Source organism: Aulonocara sp. 'chitande type north' Nkhata Bay, linkage group LG7 (assembly GCF_057382095.1).
Source record: "Aulonocara sp. 'chitande type north' Nkhata Bay isolate Kocher_YH1m ecotype deep benthic linkage group LG7, A_spYH_male_GT1.1, whole genome shotgun sequence".
Lineage (NCBI taxonomy): Eukaryota > Metazoa > Chordata > Actinopteri > Cichliformes > Cichlidae > Aulonocara > Aulonocara sp. 'chitande type north' Nkhata Bay.
In genome coordinates this window covers 41,194,127-41,214,295 of record NC_141350.1, presented here as the reverse complement: position 1 = coordinate 41,214,295, position 20,169 = coordinate 41,194,127, and the positions used below count along the sequence as shown (strand labels likewise).

Genomic DNA, 20,169 nt, shown 5'->3' with positions numbered 1-20,169 from the left:
TGGCCGTTCTGAAAGACAATGAAGACATGATGATTATGATTGCAGTCTTTTGTCCCTGCTGCAATGAGAAGTATCCAGACGAGTGAAAACAGCCACGGGGCGAGCTCAGAGGTGTGGGTGGGATTTTTATGGCCATAAGTTTCATGGTTATAGAGTGAGTTATCCAGTAATGATCACACCATCGCTGCTTGTCATGTCACATTTGCTAAGCTGTGTTGAGGTTCATGTACAGCTGTTATGCATAGTGTGCCACATTTCTGTGGAACAAAGACGGATTTTACTTGCTTCTGTTTAAAGAACAGTCACAGCAGTGACCATGACGCCTTCAGTTCAGTACTGAGTAAACCTGAATCTTTTTTTTCACATGCATTATTCCTAAAACTTCAAATCACATTTTCTCTGCTTTACATGTTAAAGGAAGCCAACTGATGGCTCAAATGTGCATCTTCTGCAAGATTTTTTTGAAAGGGCCTATTTGAAGTTTTAAAAAAAAAGGACTAATCTAATTATCATGCTGCAGTTCTTTTCTTCCTCTTTCTCTTCTTTTTATTTTTCATTATCCAATACCAGGCTTTACATACCAGTTTTAATAACAATTTTATTGCTGTGCTCAAAATATGAGTTAAAACATATGTAATTATCAGATATCTGAACTGGATTATTCTTAATTAGCTTACAATTTCATTCTATGAAAGAAGATTGGTGACCCGATCGGCCTGCTATCATACTCCACCTTCAACACACATACAGTATATCTACCCAATTTTTAGTCATGTTCTCCTTTCAGGTTAGATGAGAAATAGGAATCATCACTTTCTTCCACTAATATCTGGCTGCAATGGACAGCAGTTGTTAACGTTATGCTACCAGGCAGCAGCAAATCGAGCAGCCAAGGTCACACACGATCAGATGACAATGACCAACACAACGGATTAGCTATAGAAAGAGTGGGGGTAGAGATTAGGGGTGAATTGATGATGGTTGGCTGGCCGACTGGCTTTCAGGTCTGGGAGATCTAGGGTCTGTTTCAATAAGGAACATAAAGAGCAGAAATTAACATGTACCATGATACCAAGCAGGGCGAATCCTCTTAGAGATTACATCCATAACATGTTACGCCTATGGAACTGTATGGAAAGGGAAGACAAAGACACAAGCAAATTATAATTTTTTATTTTATTTTATTTTATTTTTTGCCTTAGCAGATTGAAGAGCATCCTATTGTGTCTGATTCTATTGTATTCTTTTTTGTTTGGTTCCTTTATGCTTACAAGCATAGCTGATGTAGATGTAGTCATTTTTCAACTTTATCTTTTTTGAGACAAATTGTTTGACTGGAAAAAGCTGACCTCTTCCTCAGGATTATTGCCTTCTTAATGTCACTATTGCATTCTTCATTAGGGGAATAACCACCAACAGCAGTGTTCCTGCAACATCTGTGTTGTGCTATACATAGACATACATTGGCAAAAGCACACAAACACATGCATTCACACTTAAGGACACACATGCACACACACGTGTGCGCACACACCCTCCATCTGTCTTTTCTCCCTCCTGCTGCCATCAGAATGGATCTGTCTGCAAAACAATGTGGGATGCGTCACACAAATACATATCATATGCTTCATTTTCCCGTAAACACGAGGTAGATACCTGTGCATTTTCATGGCTATTAAAACACTAATACAGTGCCCTGCATTGTGCACAGTCTAAGAACAAGTGGACAGACAAGAGCTCATCTTGAACCTTTAAAACCCGTGAAGTACTCATGCACCACCAGCTACCTAAACGTAAACTAGACTGGGATTGAAGATGGTGATGACAATGGTCACTGAGAGCTAAGGTTGTAAACTGTATATAAAAGAAGGGCCACCTTTTGTTTGATCAAATGGTGACACCTACTGGCTTCCAATCAACATTGCAAGAAAATGGCTTCTTTGGGCACCATTATTTCCTTTTATCCTTATGAGTTCTAAAATAGCTGTTTTAGAACTCTTACTCATCATTTATACTATGAGTAATAGTGGTTCAGCTTTTTATGCTAGAATATTCAAACAGAGGAAGTTTTTTTTAAGTTTCTAAAAAAGTAGCAGTATCACAATGTAGAAATATTCCAAACCCACATTCTGAATTTTCAATCCAGCTATCCATTTTCTTCTCCTTATCCTAGAGAGTAAATTTCCCCCAAAATGTCAGCACTGAAAAGTCTATCTTCAAGATAACACATTTACTCCTAAGACTATTTATTCCTACAGGAGACATAAACCCTTTTAAAGTCAGTTACAAATATATAGTTTCCCTTTTAAACACTAGGGCACCACAGCTTTAATCAAACTAGAACCACACACATTAATTAATTAAATAAATAATAATAATCAGCAGTTTTTGCTCATCTCTGATTCTCTGTTGCTACACCGCTGGGTTCAAACCAAATGAGAGTTTTTATTGTTTAGACTATTTGGAATTTTCTTATATAAAATGTTGTCAGTTCTCTATCATTTACTATGATTGGGAGTTCTCAAAGTCTACATACTTAGCTGAACAGAAAAAAATCAAACAAATCAGCGCTTTGGTATTAAGTCATTTCAGTGTGGTAGTTCAGGAGAATAACCCTGCACTGCATCTGTGTAGTGTGTGTGAATATTAGATTAAAGTGCTTGTCTGGATGCATGTGTGACTGGGTGAATGAGGTTTGTAGTGTTAAGTCTTTTGAGTGGTCAATGAGAGCAGAAAAGTGCCATATAAGTACCAGTCCAACTGCCATATTTGTACTTGTTTGTAGTTTCCTTGTTCTTTTTTCCTTCCCCTCATCCCCCAGTTGCGGCAGATGGTTGCATCCGTGTGGAGTTTTAATTTTGTGGCTGGTTGTTGTATGCGTTTGCAGTGTATCTGATGATGAAGAAAAATGACGACGGTATCTCTTATCTTTTCATCTGATTTGAGGATTACAGAAACGTCTCAAACAAAAAATTACCTTTAAGAAGGAGTCCGATTGTTAAAATATAAATGTGTTACGTACAGATAAAACTACACATGCCATATTCACAGCAAAAAACAAACAAAACAGAATGCATTGACACAAGCAATTTTATTTGAAAAAAGTGAACTGTACAGGACGTAAAAAAAGAAAAAAGAAAAAAGAAAATAAATGAAATCAGTCCCAATCATTTCTTGACATGCTGACAAAGCAGCTTCCTGTACAGCATTCGACAGAGGACAAATAAAAACATATTACATCACTGTAACCAATGTTACCAGTAATCAAACCTAAACCAGTAGGCATACTCTTGGTCTCGAAACACACACACAATAAAAGTGGCATTTCTTCACGTATAGGTCTTCAATGTTACAATTCATGATTCAGGGTTTGTTTGTTTTTTTTTGCTGACTAAACCACGCCCCCTGTTGGACCACAGTGGGACTGTCACATGGCTCCTTCCTTCACGAACTCTAGATCTGTACAGCTTATCCCAAACTAGAAAATGCAAATCGAACATCTATTTAAGAATATCCCAGTAAGGACAATTTTCAGAAGCATTTCTGTTTAACTGAATTCTGATTTGACTTTCATCCATTCAGTTATAAGAATTTTTTTTTTTTTTTTTTTTTTTAAACATCCACAATGGAAGTCTCTTCCCCAGGGTTCTCAGCATTTGGTTGAAACGATTGCATAGCTCTGAGAGTTAGCGCTAGCCCTCTCAGGCCCTTCAAATGTTAAAGCAAAAACATAACACTGGATAGTCAAGCAAAATGTAACCCCAAAGAAATAAACTTTCTTCAGTCATTTTTAGCTGTATTGCTGAAACACAAATTCAAACATACAAGCAGTAGACGCTTTTTTTCAGGTGTACTCCAAATGTGGCACTATTAATTCATCTTTAAAGATTTTCCACAGACACAAAATATCTGCACTGAATGTTACATTTCCTGACTTTGACACATTTTTGTACGGAAGTTATCGAATTGCTACTAAAGCAACATTTTAGTTGGCGTAACATTTTCTGGATCCATGCATCAAACATTTTTTTTTTCAGCAAATTTGCAAAACGGAGCCAGATTCAAACTAAAGCATGTTCCCTAATGTTTACATCTTAACTGAGACATTGATTTCACTAAATTTAAAATGTAAACGCTACATTTCTCTTGTCTTTTGTAATGTTGTTTTAGCTCATTTTGGTGCACAGGACAGAAAATATGAGAAGGCTAAGTCAAACAGGCAACTCGGGGAGCTTGCCTTGACCTCTTAATGTTTTTAACCACTCACAAAACCCTCATATTGAAGTTGCTGCATAACTTGTGTGAATGTTTCATTTCTGGTACATTTATTAATGCATGCCTGATACATTTTTAATGGGATTCAGTGGGACTGCATGATACATATTTCATGAGATTTTATGAGCAGGGTTCCCTCAGAATGAGCACTGACAGATTCTCTTCAGTTTCATGAAGCAATGTACATAATGTTTTGATATCCTTTGATCATAATGAATAAATAAGACAAAAAAAAATAAAGCAGACATGAAACTTTAATGACATACAAAAATGAAGAAACGCAAACACACTTGCCAGCAGACAAACACTCACTCATTCGCACAGACTAAACATCTACATGAGCTATGCAAGTTTGGCTACAGTGTGAGACAGCAGTTGAGTATCCGTGTTTTACAGGAGCAAAGCCAAATTCTGCACCTCGGTTTGGCACAGTGTAAATGTTGTACCAGAAAAACTGGTCACCCTTCTGCTCCATCTTCTGTTCCGCTTAGATTATCTTTTCTCCCTTTTCATTTGAATATTTCAGCAGTAAGTGAGGAAGTCCACAAAGGGGAACGGAAGAGACTCTGTACCTCTTTTTAAATCCACAGTGAGTGCAACACATTGCCAGCGAGACCCTTTCCGTGTTCCTCTTGCTCACTGCACATACTCTTTTAGCTGCCTCTTCTTTCACTCTCACCTTTTTCAGTGTCCAAACTGAGCACTCCCACACCATCCTTTGCAATGCAAAACAAGGCCATACCACTATGAGCGGTAAACTAAAGCACCTGCCCTGTAGGTTTGTCTGGGCAGGTGCTATAGCTCGCTGTGACGCACAGGAGGCTCTAGCTTGTGTGATAGGGCGGTGAGGACCTTGTCAAACTTCTCGTAACGCTCCGATTGGCTGCCCTCAGAGCCACGGCTGCCCCACAGCAGACGCATCTGAAACTCCGTCTGGAAGATGTCATGTATTTCAGCTCGTTCCTGAATTCCTGGAGAGGAGAGGAAGTAACTTATAGAAAAAGCATCTAACAAACTTTACTGTTGCAAACTTAAATATGTAACCCAACCACATCAACAATAAACTGTGAATGAAAATGTAAACTGCATTTATAAATAAAATCACAAATAAAATAAAATGTGAAAACTTAATTACATAAAACATGGATGGAAAAACTGTACAGAGAAGCACAACTCAATTTTTTAAAAATGGCCTAAGAGAGTTCCTTCCAGTCCCCACCGTTTATGACCAGTTAATACCAAATGACAGACTTTGCAAACATGTGAGCCAGTTCTTTTTGCTGGTGAAGACTGTGAGACAAGGCCGAGAGCTCTAAAACTGGCGCTTTGACAACCGATAACTTCCGTTGCCGATGCTGCTGAATTTTCCACGCTTAATGATCATTCCACGCATTGCAGTAAGTCTACAGGGAAATCAACGTAAATGTACCCAGCGCTTAATAAAAGGAAGTACAACTCCCAAACCCTAACCTGTAAAATGGATTAGAGACGGATTTTGGCCATAAAATGTTTAAGCTGAACTAAGTTTTACAGCATGAAATAAGCATCTCCACTCTGGTCTGTAGAACTGTTGATGAAAGGAGCAAGCTGAGCTCACGGTGATCAATAGCAGAATAACGGAAAACAGATGTGAACTGATAGCTATTGACAGATTGTTCGATAATGCAGTAACTGATTCAAACTGAGAATCAGTGGAGGGATATTAAGAGGTCAATACAGTCTGCATGGTAGCAACCACACACGGTTATTACATCACAGTGATGCTGTGACACTGAACACACATTTATAGCAACGCATCGAGATGTAACAACATGTCAAGCTGGCAACAACCAACTGATTACTGACAGGAAACAAGGGCTATGGCATATATTTATTACGCCACTGGGCTATAGCACCATCAAATTTGTCACATAAGTCTTAAAAATCCTACAAAAATCAACTACAGCACAAACACAAAGGAAAGGTCCACTGTGAGTGACTGCAATTAACATAACCCACTAGTCAAAACTTACATCCTGCAGTAAAAGCTACAATGTCATTAGTTTTGCAGAAACCTGAAAATAAATAAAATATTGGACTGGATATAGGTTCCTCTTACCCTGTAATTTCGTCTCTGCATTGGTTCTGTAGAGCTCCCCGTGATGTGCGATGGTGCGAGCTGCCTCTAGGTGGTACATGACTACATCTACTCCCACCTCTGCACTCTCCCAGGGTTCCAGTACATCCCCAAGAGCCATACCACGCTCCAGTAAAGACAGGACGGGAATGATGTGAGGGAAGGTGGTGTTGGACAGAGCACTGGATTCTGAAAGCACGGGATAGTTTTGACTTTAGTGCTGTCAATGAATTTTTGTACAAGACCAACCAGCCACAGAAATCTCACCTTTGCCGTCATTTATATTCTTCATGAAAGGCTTGAGTTTCTTCTCGTATAGAATAGCTCCCTCTGTATGTCTTTGGCGTAAGGTTACCCATGTCTGCTCCAGACGGGATATCTGAGGGAGTGTAAGACACAAAATTAGAATGCGTTTGGCGCTAGCCTTCACGGATTTTCCACGCTAACGACGGTGGCTTCTGACTCTCTTACCTGCGGGAGCTCCAGAGCTCTCATCACAGCAGCAAAACCAAACATGTTGCCCAGGCTGCTTTTCAACTCTGCTGCTAACTGGATGGTCTTATGGAGCAGGGCCGCCCTCTCCTCCGTGCTTCCTGTACAGCCAAGCAGGTCCACAGCCATCATGATAGACATGGTGTAGAACCTGAGAAACAAAGTTTATTTGTTTAACACTTATTTCAGAGGCAAGTCAAGGTCTATTAAAGCCATCCTGAATTCACATCACTCGAGTGAAGTGAGTTGGAATAATCTGAAGGAGCCTTTTAAAAGAAGAAGAAGAAATTTATTATTTAAAGTACTCTAAATAATTTTACAAAAACTTTAGAATGGGACTTCTAGTTGAGCAAAAGGGAGCTGTAATGCGTAGGGTGATGCTTCACATTTTGCTTTATAACAAGTTTGACTGCATTCCCATGCTGTTTCATGAAAGAAATATTTATTATGGAAGCAGAGGAACAAGGGGAGCGCAGCAGAAAATCAGAGTAATTGAAGGCGATGATTTACAGAATACGAATAAGAATGGAATCAAAAAGATAATCAATAGCTGGATTAATGAAAGGGTTACTCAGTGATGCATAAAGGAAGATGTTAGAAAAAGAAAAAGCATCTGCACCTCTCCAGTAGGTCAAGTCTCAGTTGGTGTCCATGTGGTAGAGTCAATAACTCAAGCCCTGAGGACACTCCCATCATCCTTTGCATTTCTGGGGTTACACCTAATATTCTAGCAACCTGCCAAATAAAGGAGAAGAAAGTGTGTTCATGGTTTTATGCTTATATTTCTGTTGGGCTACATGCATGTTTATTTTGGTACATAAATCTTTGGCAGTAATATGCATCTCAGTATGCATTTATGTTTAACTTATAAGTTTAAGCTTGCTGCGTTAGCTGCGTGTATTTATTTCTGTATTTTCTTCGTACCGTGCAGTCCACCATGGTAATATGTTTAGCTGCAGCCCTTGCATCCACCTCAGCCAGCAGCTCTTTGACTCTCTTCAATACAGACATCTCCAGAGGCTTATTCTCAGCCGGCATAAGGCAAGACTCATACCTGCACAAGAATGATTACACCACATTAGAAAATACCAAGGCAGCACAGGAAACGGGCACTAGCGAGGATACCAGAAGAGGCCCAACTTGTTTAAAAAAAGATTGAGAGGACATGACTTTAAATTGATTACGGGGCTCACGCCGGTATCTCAGTTTGTAACCTAATAGAATTTAGTGCCTTCAATAGCAAAAATGGTCCCTGAGTGAGCACAAACATAGAGCATGGGGGCTGTGCAATTTCATGCTCATCATCTGCTGACACCAATACATGTACTCATAATATTGACCATCCTCATTAGCAATCTGAGTATACTGTTGTAATATCAGCTGGTACATGGGATGTGATGTGTCCAAAACAACCGCAGCTTTTTCCTGCCATTTTTCCCCAGTATTGCTCACACCAATTTAGCAAATCTCCCCCTGCACCAGAATTTCACAGGGGGACACAAGGATAGCCAGAGGTACTGCCAACTCGGTGCATCCTGTCATTTTCATTTTACAAGCTTCATCTGCTGTGTCCTCTTAAGGCACCGCAAGCCCAATGAAATACAGTATCTGCTGCGTCTATGACCAGAGCAAAAAGCCTGGCCTCAGGCTGTTTCCCCACAGGATTATCAGTTGCTTACTCAAGCCTGTTTTCCACTCCGTTCATTCATGGCTTTACTGCAGAGCCTGTCAAAACTTCCTCACTCACTCATATTTTCGCACTCTATAACTAAATGTCAGCAGGTGTATTGCCCTTTGAGCAGAATATTCTTCAACCTTCCTTAACTGTATACTGACCACACGATAGGCTGGCTATTCACCCTGCTTGTTACTTGTAACACATAAGCTGGTTTTGTTTGATATCCTTTCATGTAACAGCTGCCTTCTGGCTAGGTCTAAAACATTGCAGTTGTTGATATATCTGTCAGTCCAAATGTTAAATCTAGCCATATAACACAACATATAACAAACCGAGAAAAAATTTCACATTTTTTGTGCCTACTCTTCGTCCTATGGCCATAATTCATTAAGAATTATGAAAAACTAAAAACCGAATCATAGTCATGACCTTTCCTCTCAAAACAAGCAATAATATAAGACAAATCATAAAACTCACAAATGCATTTTAGTATGGAGTATGTCCTCGTCATATAATATACAATATGGAAACACCATGAAATACAAATCTGGAAGGCTGGCTTTATTGTTTCGTACCTGGATGGCTTAAACGAGGAAGATGTCTCCACTTGTGGGGCGCTGAACACCCCCTCTCCTTCCTCTCTTGCTCCCTCCACTGTCCCCTCCTCCACTCTCAATCGCTCTACGTAGCTTTTAGTTGGTGGTTTGGGGGGCCCAGAGGGACAAGGTCTGAGGTCACAGTAGCTCCCTGCTGTTTCTGAAGAATGTGATTGGTAGTTGGGATGATGGGCCGGTGAGGAGTGTGCTGAGTGAGAGGTACGTGGGGGAAATTCTGGAGGGTTGTCACTGGCTGAGGGGCTGACTTGGGGGTCGCTGGAGCGACGCATCACAGGGGAGGGAGGGACAACAGCCAGGACCCGCCCACCTGAGTGGGCTCTCTGCCTGGTGACTAAAGAGAAACAGAGAGAGAGCAAAAAGGAACCTTAAAAACTCCGCTGAGTGAGTTAGGGAACATGATTATGTTTTATTTATGCGCCTGAGTCTGTGACTGCCTGGTTACTTACTAGCACTATACGCCGGAGACAATGGGGTTTCCCCGACAGGTGACAAGGGGCAACGATACTCCTGAATCTGGTCCATGCTCATTGCACAGTTCCGCATTGCGTCTTTATGGTGGTGGATCGTCGACGGGCTGCAAACACAGCATTTTTAAAGAGATGTTAAAAATCTAACATCTCTAACATCTCTAACATCATGCTAAGGTAATATAGGGGACCTCATAAAGCAGTGCAGCTCAGATTCAGATGACAGGAGTGGTGTGGTTAAGGATGTACGGATTTATTCTTGGTGAGAGAAAAGGGAGACGTTTTAGTCGTCATGATAAATAGATGTGTTATTTTCTGAGCAAAAATCAAGTTTGTGACTTAAGCAGGAGCAAAGACGTGGAGTACAGTTTAATCTCTTCTAAACTGGTGAAAAAAAATAGTTAAATAACGTTTAAGATTCACAATCGCCATTCATATCCAATTAAAACCGTTATCAGCAGTAACGCCCACTTTCAAACCCAGTTATTTTATCCAATGTGCCTTACATCCATTTCATACAAATAAGGTCAACATGTTTTTACACTGTACACAACAACGTATTTGTCTGCTCCTCCTTGGTAGATTCAATTTCAAGTTTCAAACACCCTTTGTCGCTGAAACTTGACTGATCCAGTGCAGGACTGAATAAGACAGTGGGCAGCTTCACTCTGATTATTAGGGAGGTGCTAATGGTGTCAGTGAAGTGAGGGGTGGGGGGCTTCAGGAATGTGAAAGGTAAGTGCACTAACTCTGTGCTCAAAAACAACACCAGTGCCACAAACACACACACACAACCTGCAGTTGGGCACAGGTTCCGGCTCTGGTTCTGGTGTTGCCACTGGTGTCTCAACTGGACTTGGACTGTCTGAGTCACTAATCGTGTATATAACATAAAGCAACAATGACGTTACAAGACTGCAGAACATCATCAGGATTTTATTATCATCTGTCCAGCAGGGGGTGTTTGCGGGTTGAACAGCATCTCCGCTTAAACACCGACCTGACTCCCAGATCACTCGGCTCACCTGTGAGGTATGATCTTTTCAGTTGTCAGCCCATCGGTCATAGTGACACTCCTCCTCTTGATGTACGCTCCCCTCTGACTGGATGGTGAGTAGGCAGAGCCTTGCTTGCTGTTGGAGAGGGCAAAAGTGGCTTCTAGGTAGCGCAGAGGGAGAGTTCTGCTTACTGGACAGTAGATGTGGACGCCGCTGGACTGGGAGACCGGTTTGCGTTGACCGACGTAAAACCGCACAAGCTCTTGTACCGAGTCGAAACTATCAGACTCCAACATGTACTGCACCTGGAGAGGAAGAAATAAGAAATTGTGTCACGCACAAAAGCCAACTATCCCTCTAAAATTCAGTGTATACAACTTTCAAAGTACAGTGCGTAGAAGAAGCTGGTAAGTGCTTCAAAAGAAGAAGAAGACATCAATAAGCGGTGTAGCAATTAAAGCTTGGAAACAAAAACTAACAGAGGCACAGCTGGTCAACAAGGCACACCTGTGCCAAATTAGCCTCCACATGTAATTATCTCAGTCATTAGAGGCAGCAAGAGAAAATAAGCCTTTCTAATGGATGGATTTGGCATGCACATAAACACAAATAAAACTACAAAAAACACCATTCAGATTAATATTGCAGGTACAACACGATTGTTTGCACGCAGGTTTGACGGAGCTCTTAGTTGAGCTGAAAATGGGAGGAAGGCGCCAAACCGGTAAAGACAGAGGACACGTTCGCAGGTCATACAAGGGTGAAACAACACTGAAGATGGATGCACGGATTCCATTCTGATGCCATCACTGGTACTGTGCATGCTGACTCAGTGGGAAAACTCACTGAGGCATCTAAGTGTAACAGAGCCATTGTTAATGTTATTAGTTACGCCTGTGCTTCTGCTGCTACCATCATGAAGGGACTTCATGCAACTTAAAAGACCAGTGGTAGCTTTTTGTGGTTTTCTGATCTTCGAGGACTAAACAAAAAGACATTTAAAGTAGAATCCAACAAAGTAAACAGGGATTAGATGATGTTTCAAGCAGTGCCGATTATTAAGCCCCTAAAAGAAGAACATGTACCTTGGTCTCATTGGATTTCACCAGGACTTTACTAATCTTGAAGTGTAGCACCTCATTATCCCACCGACAGGTCAGAACATAGTCACCCAGGTTGAGCAGAGAATCGCGCACAAGGAAGTCTCCATTGCGCAAAACCAGAGTCTCTGATACCTATAGATGGAGAAAAAAAAAAAAATACAGAAAGGATGGTTTTAAGCTTGAAAGCAAGACAGCTCACTGATCTGAGCTACAGCTTGTGCGTGAACGTTTAGTTTCTGACACTCTGGTTGTTGAACAATTGAATTTAGAGGATTGTGATTATTTATAACAATGCCTTAGGACAGTTTGTGTTCCTGAAAATAAAACAACTATCTGTCTAGCTGCCAAACTTGTCTGCCGTGCTGCTAAGGAAAGTTTGATTTCGCCATGAAGGATAAAATAATTGATTTTCTTAAGATGCATTTCAGAGTTCAGCACTATTTGTAAAAAAAAAATAAAAAGAAAAAATAAAAAGAAAGTTATTCTTAAATTTTATTGACAAAACAAGCAATCCAGAAGCATTGTTAGTGTTAGTGAAACACCTCTGGGCTGTACATCTTGCTGTTACTAAACACTGCAGATGGTTTCTGTGAGAAGAAATCACAAATATTGATCTAGTAGCCACACAGGAAGGAAAAAAAAATATTTCAAACTCAGCAGTTTTCCCTTTACAGCAGCCTTCAAGGAGGGAGAGAAAGCAGAATGTGCAAAGCTTTAAATTCATTCAATAAAAGAAATCAAGGCACAGAATATGAAAGGCAACACAGTCCAGGGTTAGCAGTGTCAGATACCAGCAGGAGGCAGTATAAACATAGGTCAAAGGCTCAACAGAAGGGCACAATATTCTTTCTCTACCATTTTCAAACATACCAACAGTATAGATTTAAAAGGACATTAACAAATATGTCTAAAAGGAAAGCCATATTGAGCAATAAACTAGAATACAACAAAAGGAAGATGATCAAGAAGGAGGAACGGGATCTATGAAAGCTAATGTACAGTAACCATCCACAGGGTGCCTGAGATCTATCCACTAGGCATTGTTTTGTAAGCAGGGGGCTGGGGTTTCCCCAAGTTTACACTGGGGTAAATCCATGAATAAATGAATATTTTATGTAAATCAAAGAGGAAAGACTCACAGATGGTTGATTTGAATCTGTGTTTCTATGTGTGTGTGTGTGTGTGTGTGCGCGTGAAAAAGAGACAGAGGTTTATCAAGAGACAGAGGTCGTCTATGAAATACTCTCCACATGTGCATGCAGTGCATCAGAGTCTGTGGCTGTGTGTCTCTTTGTATCTATGTCTTAGTCACCAGCTGTGAAATTCAATTGCGTACATCAGCAACACGCGCAGCTGTCTGTTTGGCAGAGATTCCTCCTCCTCAATGCTAAAGCAATTTCTACTGAGCTGTGACAGATGATGGGATTCATTAATCAGTGTCACTCTGTGTGTAAAGCATTTAAACTGGGCTTTCAAAGCCAGAACTTTGGCCAAGTAATCGCTCAACTAACACTACTGGAGGACAACCCACTTCAACCCACAACAAAAAACAAAACAAAACAAAAAAAACACTCCAATCGCTTCACTGAAATTCTGAATGAATTGGTAGTGATGGAGGTGGGGGGGGATACAAACCACGGCAGCATTAGATCATTAACTTAAAAAAAAAAAAGAAGAAAGATTCATACTACGCATCTAAGAGGCTGTGGCATGAAGCCTGAATCAAAACTTTTTCAATCATATCATAGATAACTCCATTCTTAAACAGGGTAGTCAAAACAGCTTTGGTGTGATCAAAGCGAGTCAGTTTACAAGCTGCAGCTAATCTTTGAGGCATCTTTGCTGGAAACTTTGCTTTGATTCTGTCCCTGATAAAAGCACAAAAACAGAAGGTAAGCTAAAGTTAGAACACTAATTTGTAACACAACAGTTAAAGCAGGTTCTGCAGTTGAGAGTGTTAGTTATCACAAACAGTGAGACGGTGTGCAGGTAGTGCATCAGAAGTTGTGGATTAACGTGGATTAAAATTTTTCTTTTTTTTTTTTTTAAACTTTTGATTGGGTGGACAAAACACACAATGGGATTGCCAAATTAAAAGTTCAAATATGCACAAGTGAAATTTGCAAATTGCTCGGTTAGTACAAAACCCCAAAAGCAAAGGGTCTTCAAAGTGCAGCCAGTGATGCTGCAGTGATGGCTCTTGGTAGGATTTTATGCAGCCTGCAAGCCCAATACTGCAAGTTTTATTCATTTGCAGCTTGAGACATACTATGATGCCGTAAACAGAGCAAGACCAGGGGGAAATAAGTTGTTAATATAATGTTCCTAATAAAATATACAGCCCATAACAGCGATCCGTCTAAAGGTTAAAAAAGTAATAAACCAGAATAAAGGAAAACTTGCATAACCTTCCAAAATAAAAACCAACAAAAACCTTCAATAAAGATTTTTGATTTGTGCATTTTCCCCTGTGCGTTCCTCACAGAGGAAAATGCACACCTTTATAAACTGGCAATCAGTTTAGTGAATTTTCAACTGCATGGATTGACGATGAAAAGTAGGCAACCCCTTACATGTATGAGTCATTCTTTTAGTTACATTTATGTACCAGTATATTATCATGCATATATTCGGGACTTTCAGTGTTGCAAGTATAAAGATTCTACATTGTGCTTCATGAAGTTTGTACCTCTCTGGGTATGTGTCCATGGTACCAGCCATGGCTCCTGATGTCAGCAGGGCTCAGTTTCAGCTCCTCCTCTAGTTCTTTGCGGAGTTTCTCAGGAGGAGACTCCAGCAGGTACTTCTCCTTAGAGAACTGTATAAGCAAAAACAAGAGAAGAAAACCAGACATCAGTTAGGGGTGAACTTGTAGCTTGTACAGTGTACTTGCATGGAGAAAAAAAAAGATAAGAGGAAAAGTCTATACATGTCTTATTTGGCAAAACCCCACAGAGATTAAGATTTATTTACAAAGGCGATTTGAGTTCATACACACGTGTATACACACACGTATACATACACGTATATACACACACGTATATACGTGTATGTATACGTGTGTGTATACACGTGTATATACACACACGTATATACACGTGTGTATACACGTGTATATACACACACGTATATACACGTGTATATACACGTGTATATACACACACGTATATACACACGTGTATATACACGTGTATATACACACACGTATATACACGTGTATATACACGTGTATATACACACACGTATATACACACACGTGTATATACACGTGTATATACGTGTGTGTATATACACGTGTATACACACACGTATACATACACGTATATACGTGTGTGTATATACGTGTATGTATACGTGTGTGTATATACACACACGTATATACACACACGTGTATATACACGTGTGTGTATATACACGTGTATATACACGTGTATATACACACGCGTATATACACGTGTATATACGTGTGTGTATATACACGTGTATATACGTGTGTGTATACACACACGTGTATATACACACGCGTATATACACGTGTATATACGTGTGTGTATATACACGTGTATATACGTGTGTGTATACACACACGTGTATACACACACGTGTATATACACACGTGTATATACACACGTGTATATACACACACGTGTATACACACACGTGTATATACACACGTGTATATACACACGTGTATATACACACACGTGTATATACACACACGTGTATATACACACACGTGTATATACACACACGTGTGTATATACACACGTGTATATACGTGTGTATATATACGTGTGTATATATACACACGTATATATACACACGTATATATACACACGTATATACACACGTATATACACACACGTATATACACACGTATATACACACACGTGTATATACACACGTATATACACACGTGTATATACACGTATATACACGTATATACACGTATATACACGTATATACACGTGTATATACACGTATATATACACGTATATATACACGTATATATACACGTATATACACACGTATATACACACACACACACACACACACACACACACACACACACACACACACACATATATATATATATATATATTTTTTTTTTAATTAAATAGTATGATAATGTAATATGGGTGTACGGTTAAACAAAGCATCTTTTCCATAAATACGCAGACATGCACAAAAACACACACTTGGTGTTACAGAAGGCAACACTGCAGGGAAGCATCACTGTGTGCTTCCTCCCACACAAACATGCACGCACACACGCACACACAATACAGAGCAGAAACAATCCGATCGACCCTGACCTGATTACTAAGAGGAAGAAATCATCATGAGCGAGCTCTTATTATTCTTATGTATTATAGAGACGTTGCTTTAGTCTGTGCAGCCTGAAGTGCAGCCACTCAGGAAGTAATTTGTGTTTCTGCAATATTACAACAAACCCCACACATTAATACAAATGCGTTACACAAACAAATGGAACATGATTCACATTTCAAAGTCACATATTTCTTTACAGTAAATGACAAGTGTTTGATTACGTTCATTTTTATTTACATAACATAAAAAAATTACTCCTCATTTGAAACTAAATCATGAAAATGCCATGTGCTAAAGTACTCTACTATTTGCTTAGGTGAGGAAGATAAAAACAAGGGAAATCCCACACTGGGATGCGTGGGTAATGTGAAGACACCATAAGAAATGATGATTGTGGAAAGATTGAGGTCAGACAAGCGACCAGAGATGATTAAAACACAGGATGCACATGCACAAATGTGTGTGCACAACGCTTGCACAAATTTGCACAAAGCAAGAGAAAACCACACAGGAGTAAACACAGTAAAAAGGAAATCATCTTGCCTCTGCCAATATGAAGAGAAATGAGACTAGAGACCAAAATAAACAGTAAACAGCCTTGTCACTAAGGCTAGCCTGTCGTTCCACCTAATATTTTCCCTCAGTCAGCCTCTCTTCCGTTCAGGTTCAGTGTTTTTCATCTACTTTCTCTCAATTACTCTTTTTCCCTCTTGCCCACAGTTCCTCTGTTCATTCCCCACAGTCATAAAGTTTCAGCAAGACTATCGTCTGACTGTTGTGTGCGACAGGGAAGCAGGCAGAGACAGCAAGTGTGTGCGAGTGAGGAAACTGATGATCTCTGTGTGAAGAGTGGGTTGACTGTGTGTGTGAGATACAAAGAGCCAAAGATTCAATCTTATCGTCTCCAGGTCACTGCAAGATGAAATTATTAACTTCCTCCAGTCCCCACTCCTCTCTCCATTTTTTTTTTGCCTTCCTTCTCCAATCCTCCAGGGAAGATGGAGGAATATCACCATGGAGCCTCACTCTCTCAGATTAGATCCGAGGTGTGTATGTGTTTTTGTGTTTGTGTGTGTGTGAAGGGGAGAAGAGGCCAATAAAAGAGCAGAGGGGTCAAGTGTGCAGTTATTGCTTTTCCTTGTCTCCGTGGAAACCCATGAGAGGCCTGCCACTGAACTGATGCTCAGCAATGGATGTCGTGTGTGTGTGTGTGTGTGTGTGTGTGTGTGTGTGTGTGTGTGTGTGTGTGTGTGTGTGTGTGTGTGTTTATATATATGGGGCTATGAGCGAAATTGAAATGTCAAGAGGACTCTGTTTATGATACAGTTCATGGAAGAGATTCACATTAGAAGGACACATTGACAGAGAGACCAAAGAATGGACAGACAATAAACAGCATTAGATGAGGGACGCAGACACACAAAAACATTGGCTTTACTGTTTTCTAATATACCAAAAACACACGCACTTATCTAAATCATGACATACATGTAGCGCAGTAGAAATTCTCTTTGCCGTGTTTGGACACCTCTTTTGTTCTTAGAGCTTTTCTAGCTTTTTAAAGCCACTTTTTAAGAGTTGTCGCTGCCATCAAATTCATAATGTGCTAATATTTTTCATAAACAGTTTTTTCCATGCACAGTACATCAGTCAAAAATGGTGCCAAAGGGAAAAAAAACAAATAACACAAATACAAATATAAGCAGTGTTCTCTTACTTGAATTTGCTGTTGGTTTAGTAGCTTCACAAAAAGTACATGAACAGATTTCCTTTGAAGGATGTGTACATACTGAGCACGAATTCCTCAACATAACAGTCATATAGGACAAAAAAAAAACAAAAAAAAAAAAACTAAACAAAAACAGACTAGTTGCATTATGAGCCAACAGGCAGACAGACAGGAGGAGAACAGAAGCCACCACACAGCGTAACAGTCAGAAACAGACAGACAAAACAAGTAGCATACATAAAGACAAGACATCAGACATTCAAAAAGGCACAGAGGCAGACAGACAGACAGACAGACAACACAAACTCATTAATGTAGACAGTGAGGCAGACTTGCAGGGAGACAGGTAGCCCATTAGGGGATGAGAGAGTTTGGGCAATTTAGCAGCTGATTCAGGACTTTGCTTCCCCAGGGGGTTAGGAGAGAGAGAAGGATTTGTGTGTGTGTGTGTGTGTGTGTGTGTGTGTGTGTGTGTGTGTGTGTGTGAGTGCATGTGCACACACAATTCCAATGTGTGTGATTGTGCATTCACATGGATGAATGCACAATCACACACATGTGTGTATGTGTGCATAGAGTAAATGTGAGTTCTTGGGTGGTGCTTTTAATGGTTGGGGTTCTGTTCTTGAAGGAGGCAGAGTTGATGAGAAAGAAACTCGGGCTTTAAAAAAAAGATAAAAGCCCGGTTAGGATAAGGAGGGTTTCATGGAAATGGTGTATAGCTTGAACGTGACTAGGGGGAGAGTCAGGAAACAGGCAATAGGGGTTAGGGTTTTATGTGTGAAAATGAGGTACAGATAACACAGTGGAATCTATCACCTAATTTACACCAACATGCACTTGCGCCACTGCTCCTCACAGCAGGCCAATTAGACGGTTTCATCTCATGACATCACTGCACTCTCCCAGAGTGAAAATTGACACCGCTATCACTCAGCATCAGTGGGAGAGAAGAAAAAAAAAGAACCACCCAAAAGGAAAATGAAAGAGATGATAATGGGGAGAAATGCTAAATATATGCACATATTTATACATATATTATGCATGCACACTATTTTTGTTGTTTGTGTGTTTGGTTCTATTCTGCCTGTTAATACAAAACTGGATATTTCCTGCGTTTATTATTTTTGCTTTCTCAGATCATTTTCCAGTTAGTGTCCAGTGTCCAAAATATAAACAACTCTACAAGTGGAAGTGTGGGTGATGGTGATGTCAGGTCGAAAATATAAAGCCACAGGTATTTACAATGCAAAACACAGTGGGGTAGAGCGTTAACTGAGGCACAAACCAGCGTGTTGCTGTTTGTGCTTGAAATCGCTTCTTTGCTAATTTTTGCTGAAGGAGTACAATGCCAAGTACCTCGAGCAATTTGAAGTGATACGTCTACAAACAAGCAACACCAGAAACGAAGCCATCAGTGAGAAATGAAACGGAAAATGTTTGCTGACAACTATTAAAAAAAAATAAAAAAATAAAAAAAAAACCTCCAGGGAAACAAAAATAAAGTCCCTGGAATTTAGCAGCGTGGATGTAAGGCGGGAAAAAACCCAAACAGAAGGACCAAATTCCAACAGGCACAACCACCGACAAAGGGATGAATGCACTCTAAACAGACTGCAGCACTTGGATCTGAGCTCATGTCAGAATACACCTCTCTTTTTCAGCAAGTGTGCTGGCCTCTCACCCCACCGTCATGGTAACACTCTGAGCTGTGGTGGCACTGGCGGTTTTAGCAGGAGGGGTGGGATCCCACCTCATCTGCACACACCAACTCTGAGGTCAGGGGTCCAATTCCAGAAGAACCTTTTTATTCCTTGATCCGCTTTCTTTTCCTCCTCCTCACTGCTCCCCTTCAGCCACATCTCCTCTCACTGGAGGCGATAGAGACCCAGTTCATCGTATAAGTAGCCGTCAATCCTCCTATCTCCGATTACACACCCCCACCCACTCTGCCATATACACATTGTAGGGGTTTATGTGTGCATACGTGGCCAATATCACCCCACTCCAGCCGGCTGTAATCCCTCTGTGCCCTCCAGCCTGATCTACACTGTTATATTCACGCTGGTTCTCATGGGTGTAGTAGTCTCTAAGTCGCATGTAAAATGATATGAGCATTAGAGGGGAAGGGCAGGTAACACAAGCCTTCTTTATTTTTTCTGAGCAAGGTACGAGCAGCGTTGAATCAAAGCTAATTCAACTGCTTTTGCAATGATGCAATAAAGACGGCTCAAAAGTGGATCTGATAATCTCGTTCGCCAGTTAGAAAGTGAAAAAGAAGCATGGTCTGTGTGATGTGTAGTGGTTTGCTCAAATGTTTTAACCACATTATCTACAATGCACGTTAAACTGCTCTAATCAC

General features: G+C 40.3%; 1 protein-coding gene across 2 annotated transcripts in view; it reads right to left on the bottom strand.

Annotated features, from left to right (window-relative positions):
- Positions 1–3,072: 3,072 nt before the first annotated feature.
- sh2d3ca (SH2 domain containing 3Ca) overlaps positions 3,073–20,169 on the bottom strand; it is a 57,281-nt gene continuing 40,184 nt past the window's right edge. For both annotated transcript variants that reach the window (XM_086300412.1, XM_086300413.1), the window contains 12 exons: positions 14,436–14,564; positions 11,729–11,878; positions 10,671–10,948; positions 10,441–10,518; positions 9,625–9,752; positions 9,137–9,509; positions 7,808–7,937; positions 7,503–7,618; positions 6,863–7,034; positions 6,659–6,770; positions 6,374–6,580; positions 3,073–5,246 (listed from right to left, as the gene is read on the bottom strand). In XM_086300412.1, coding sequence (XP_086156538.1) covers positions 5,071–5,246; positions 6,374–6,580; positions 6,659–6,770; positions 6,863–7,034; positions 7,503–7,618; positions 7,808–7,937; positions 9,137–9,509; positions 9,625–9,752; positions 10,441–10,518; positions 10,671–10,948; positions 11,729–11,878; positions 14,436–14,564 — 2,049 coding nt within the window. In that variant the 3' untranslated portion in view covers positions 3,073–5,070. The remainder of the gene's footprint in view (positions 5,247–6,373; positions 6,581–6,658; positions 6,771–6,862; positions 7,035–7,502; positions 7,619–7,807; positions 7,938–9,136; positions 9,510–9,624; positions 9,753–10,440; positions 10,519–10,670; positions 10,949–11,728; positions 11,879–14,435; positions 14,565–20,169) is intronic.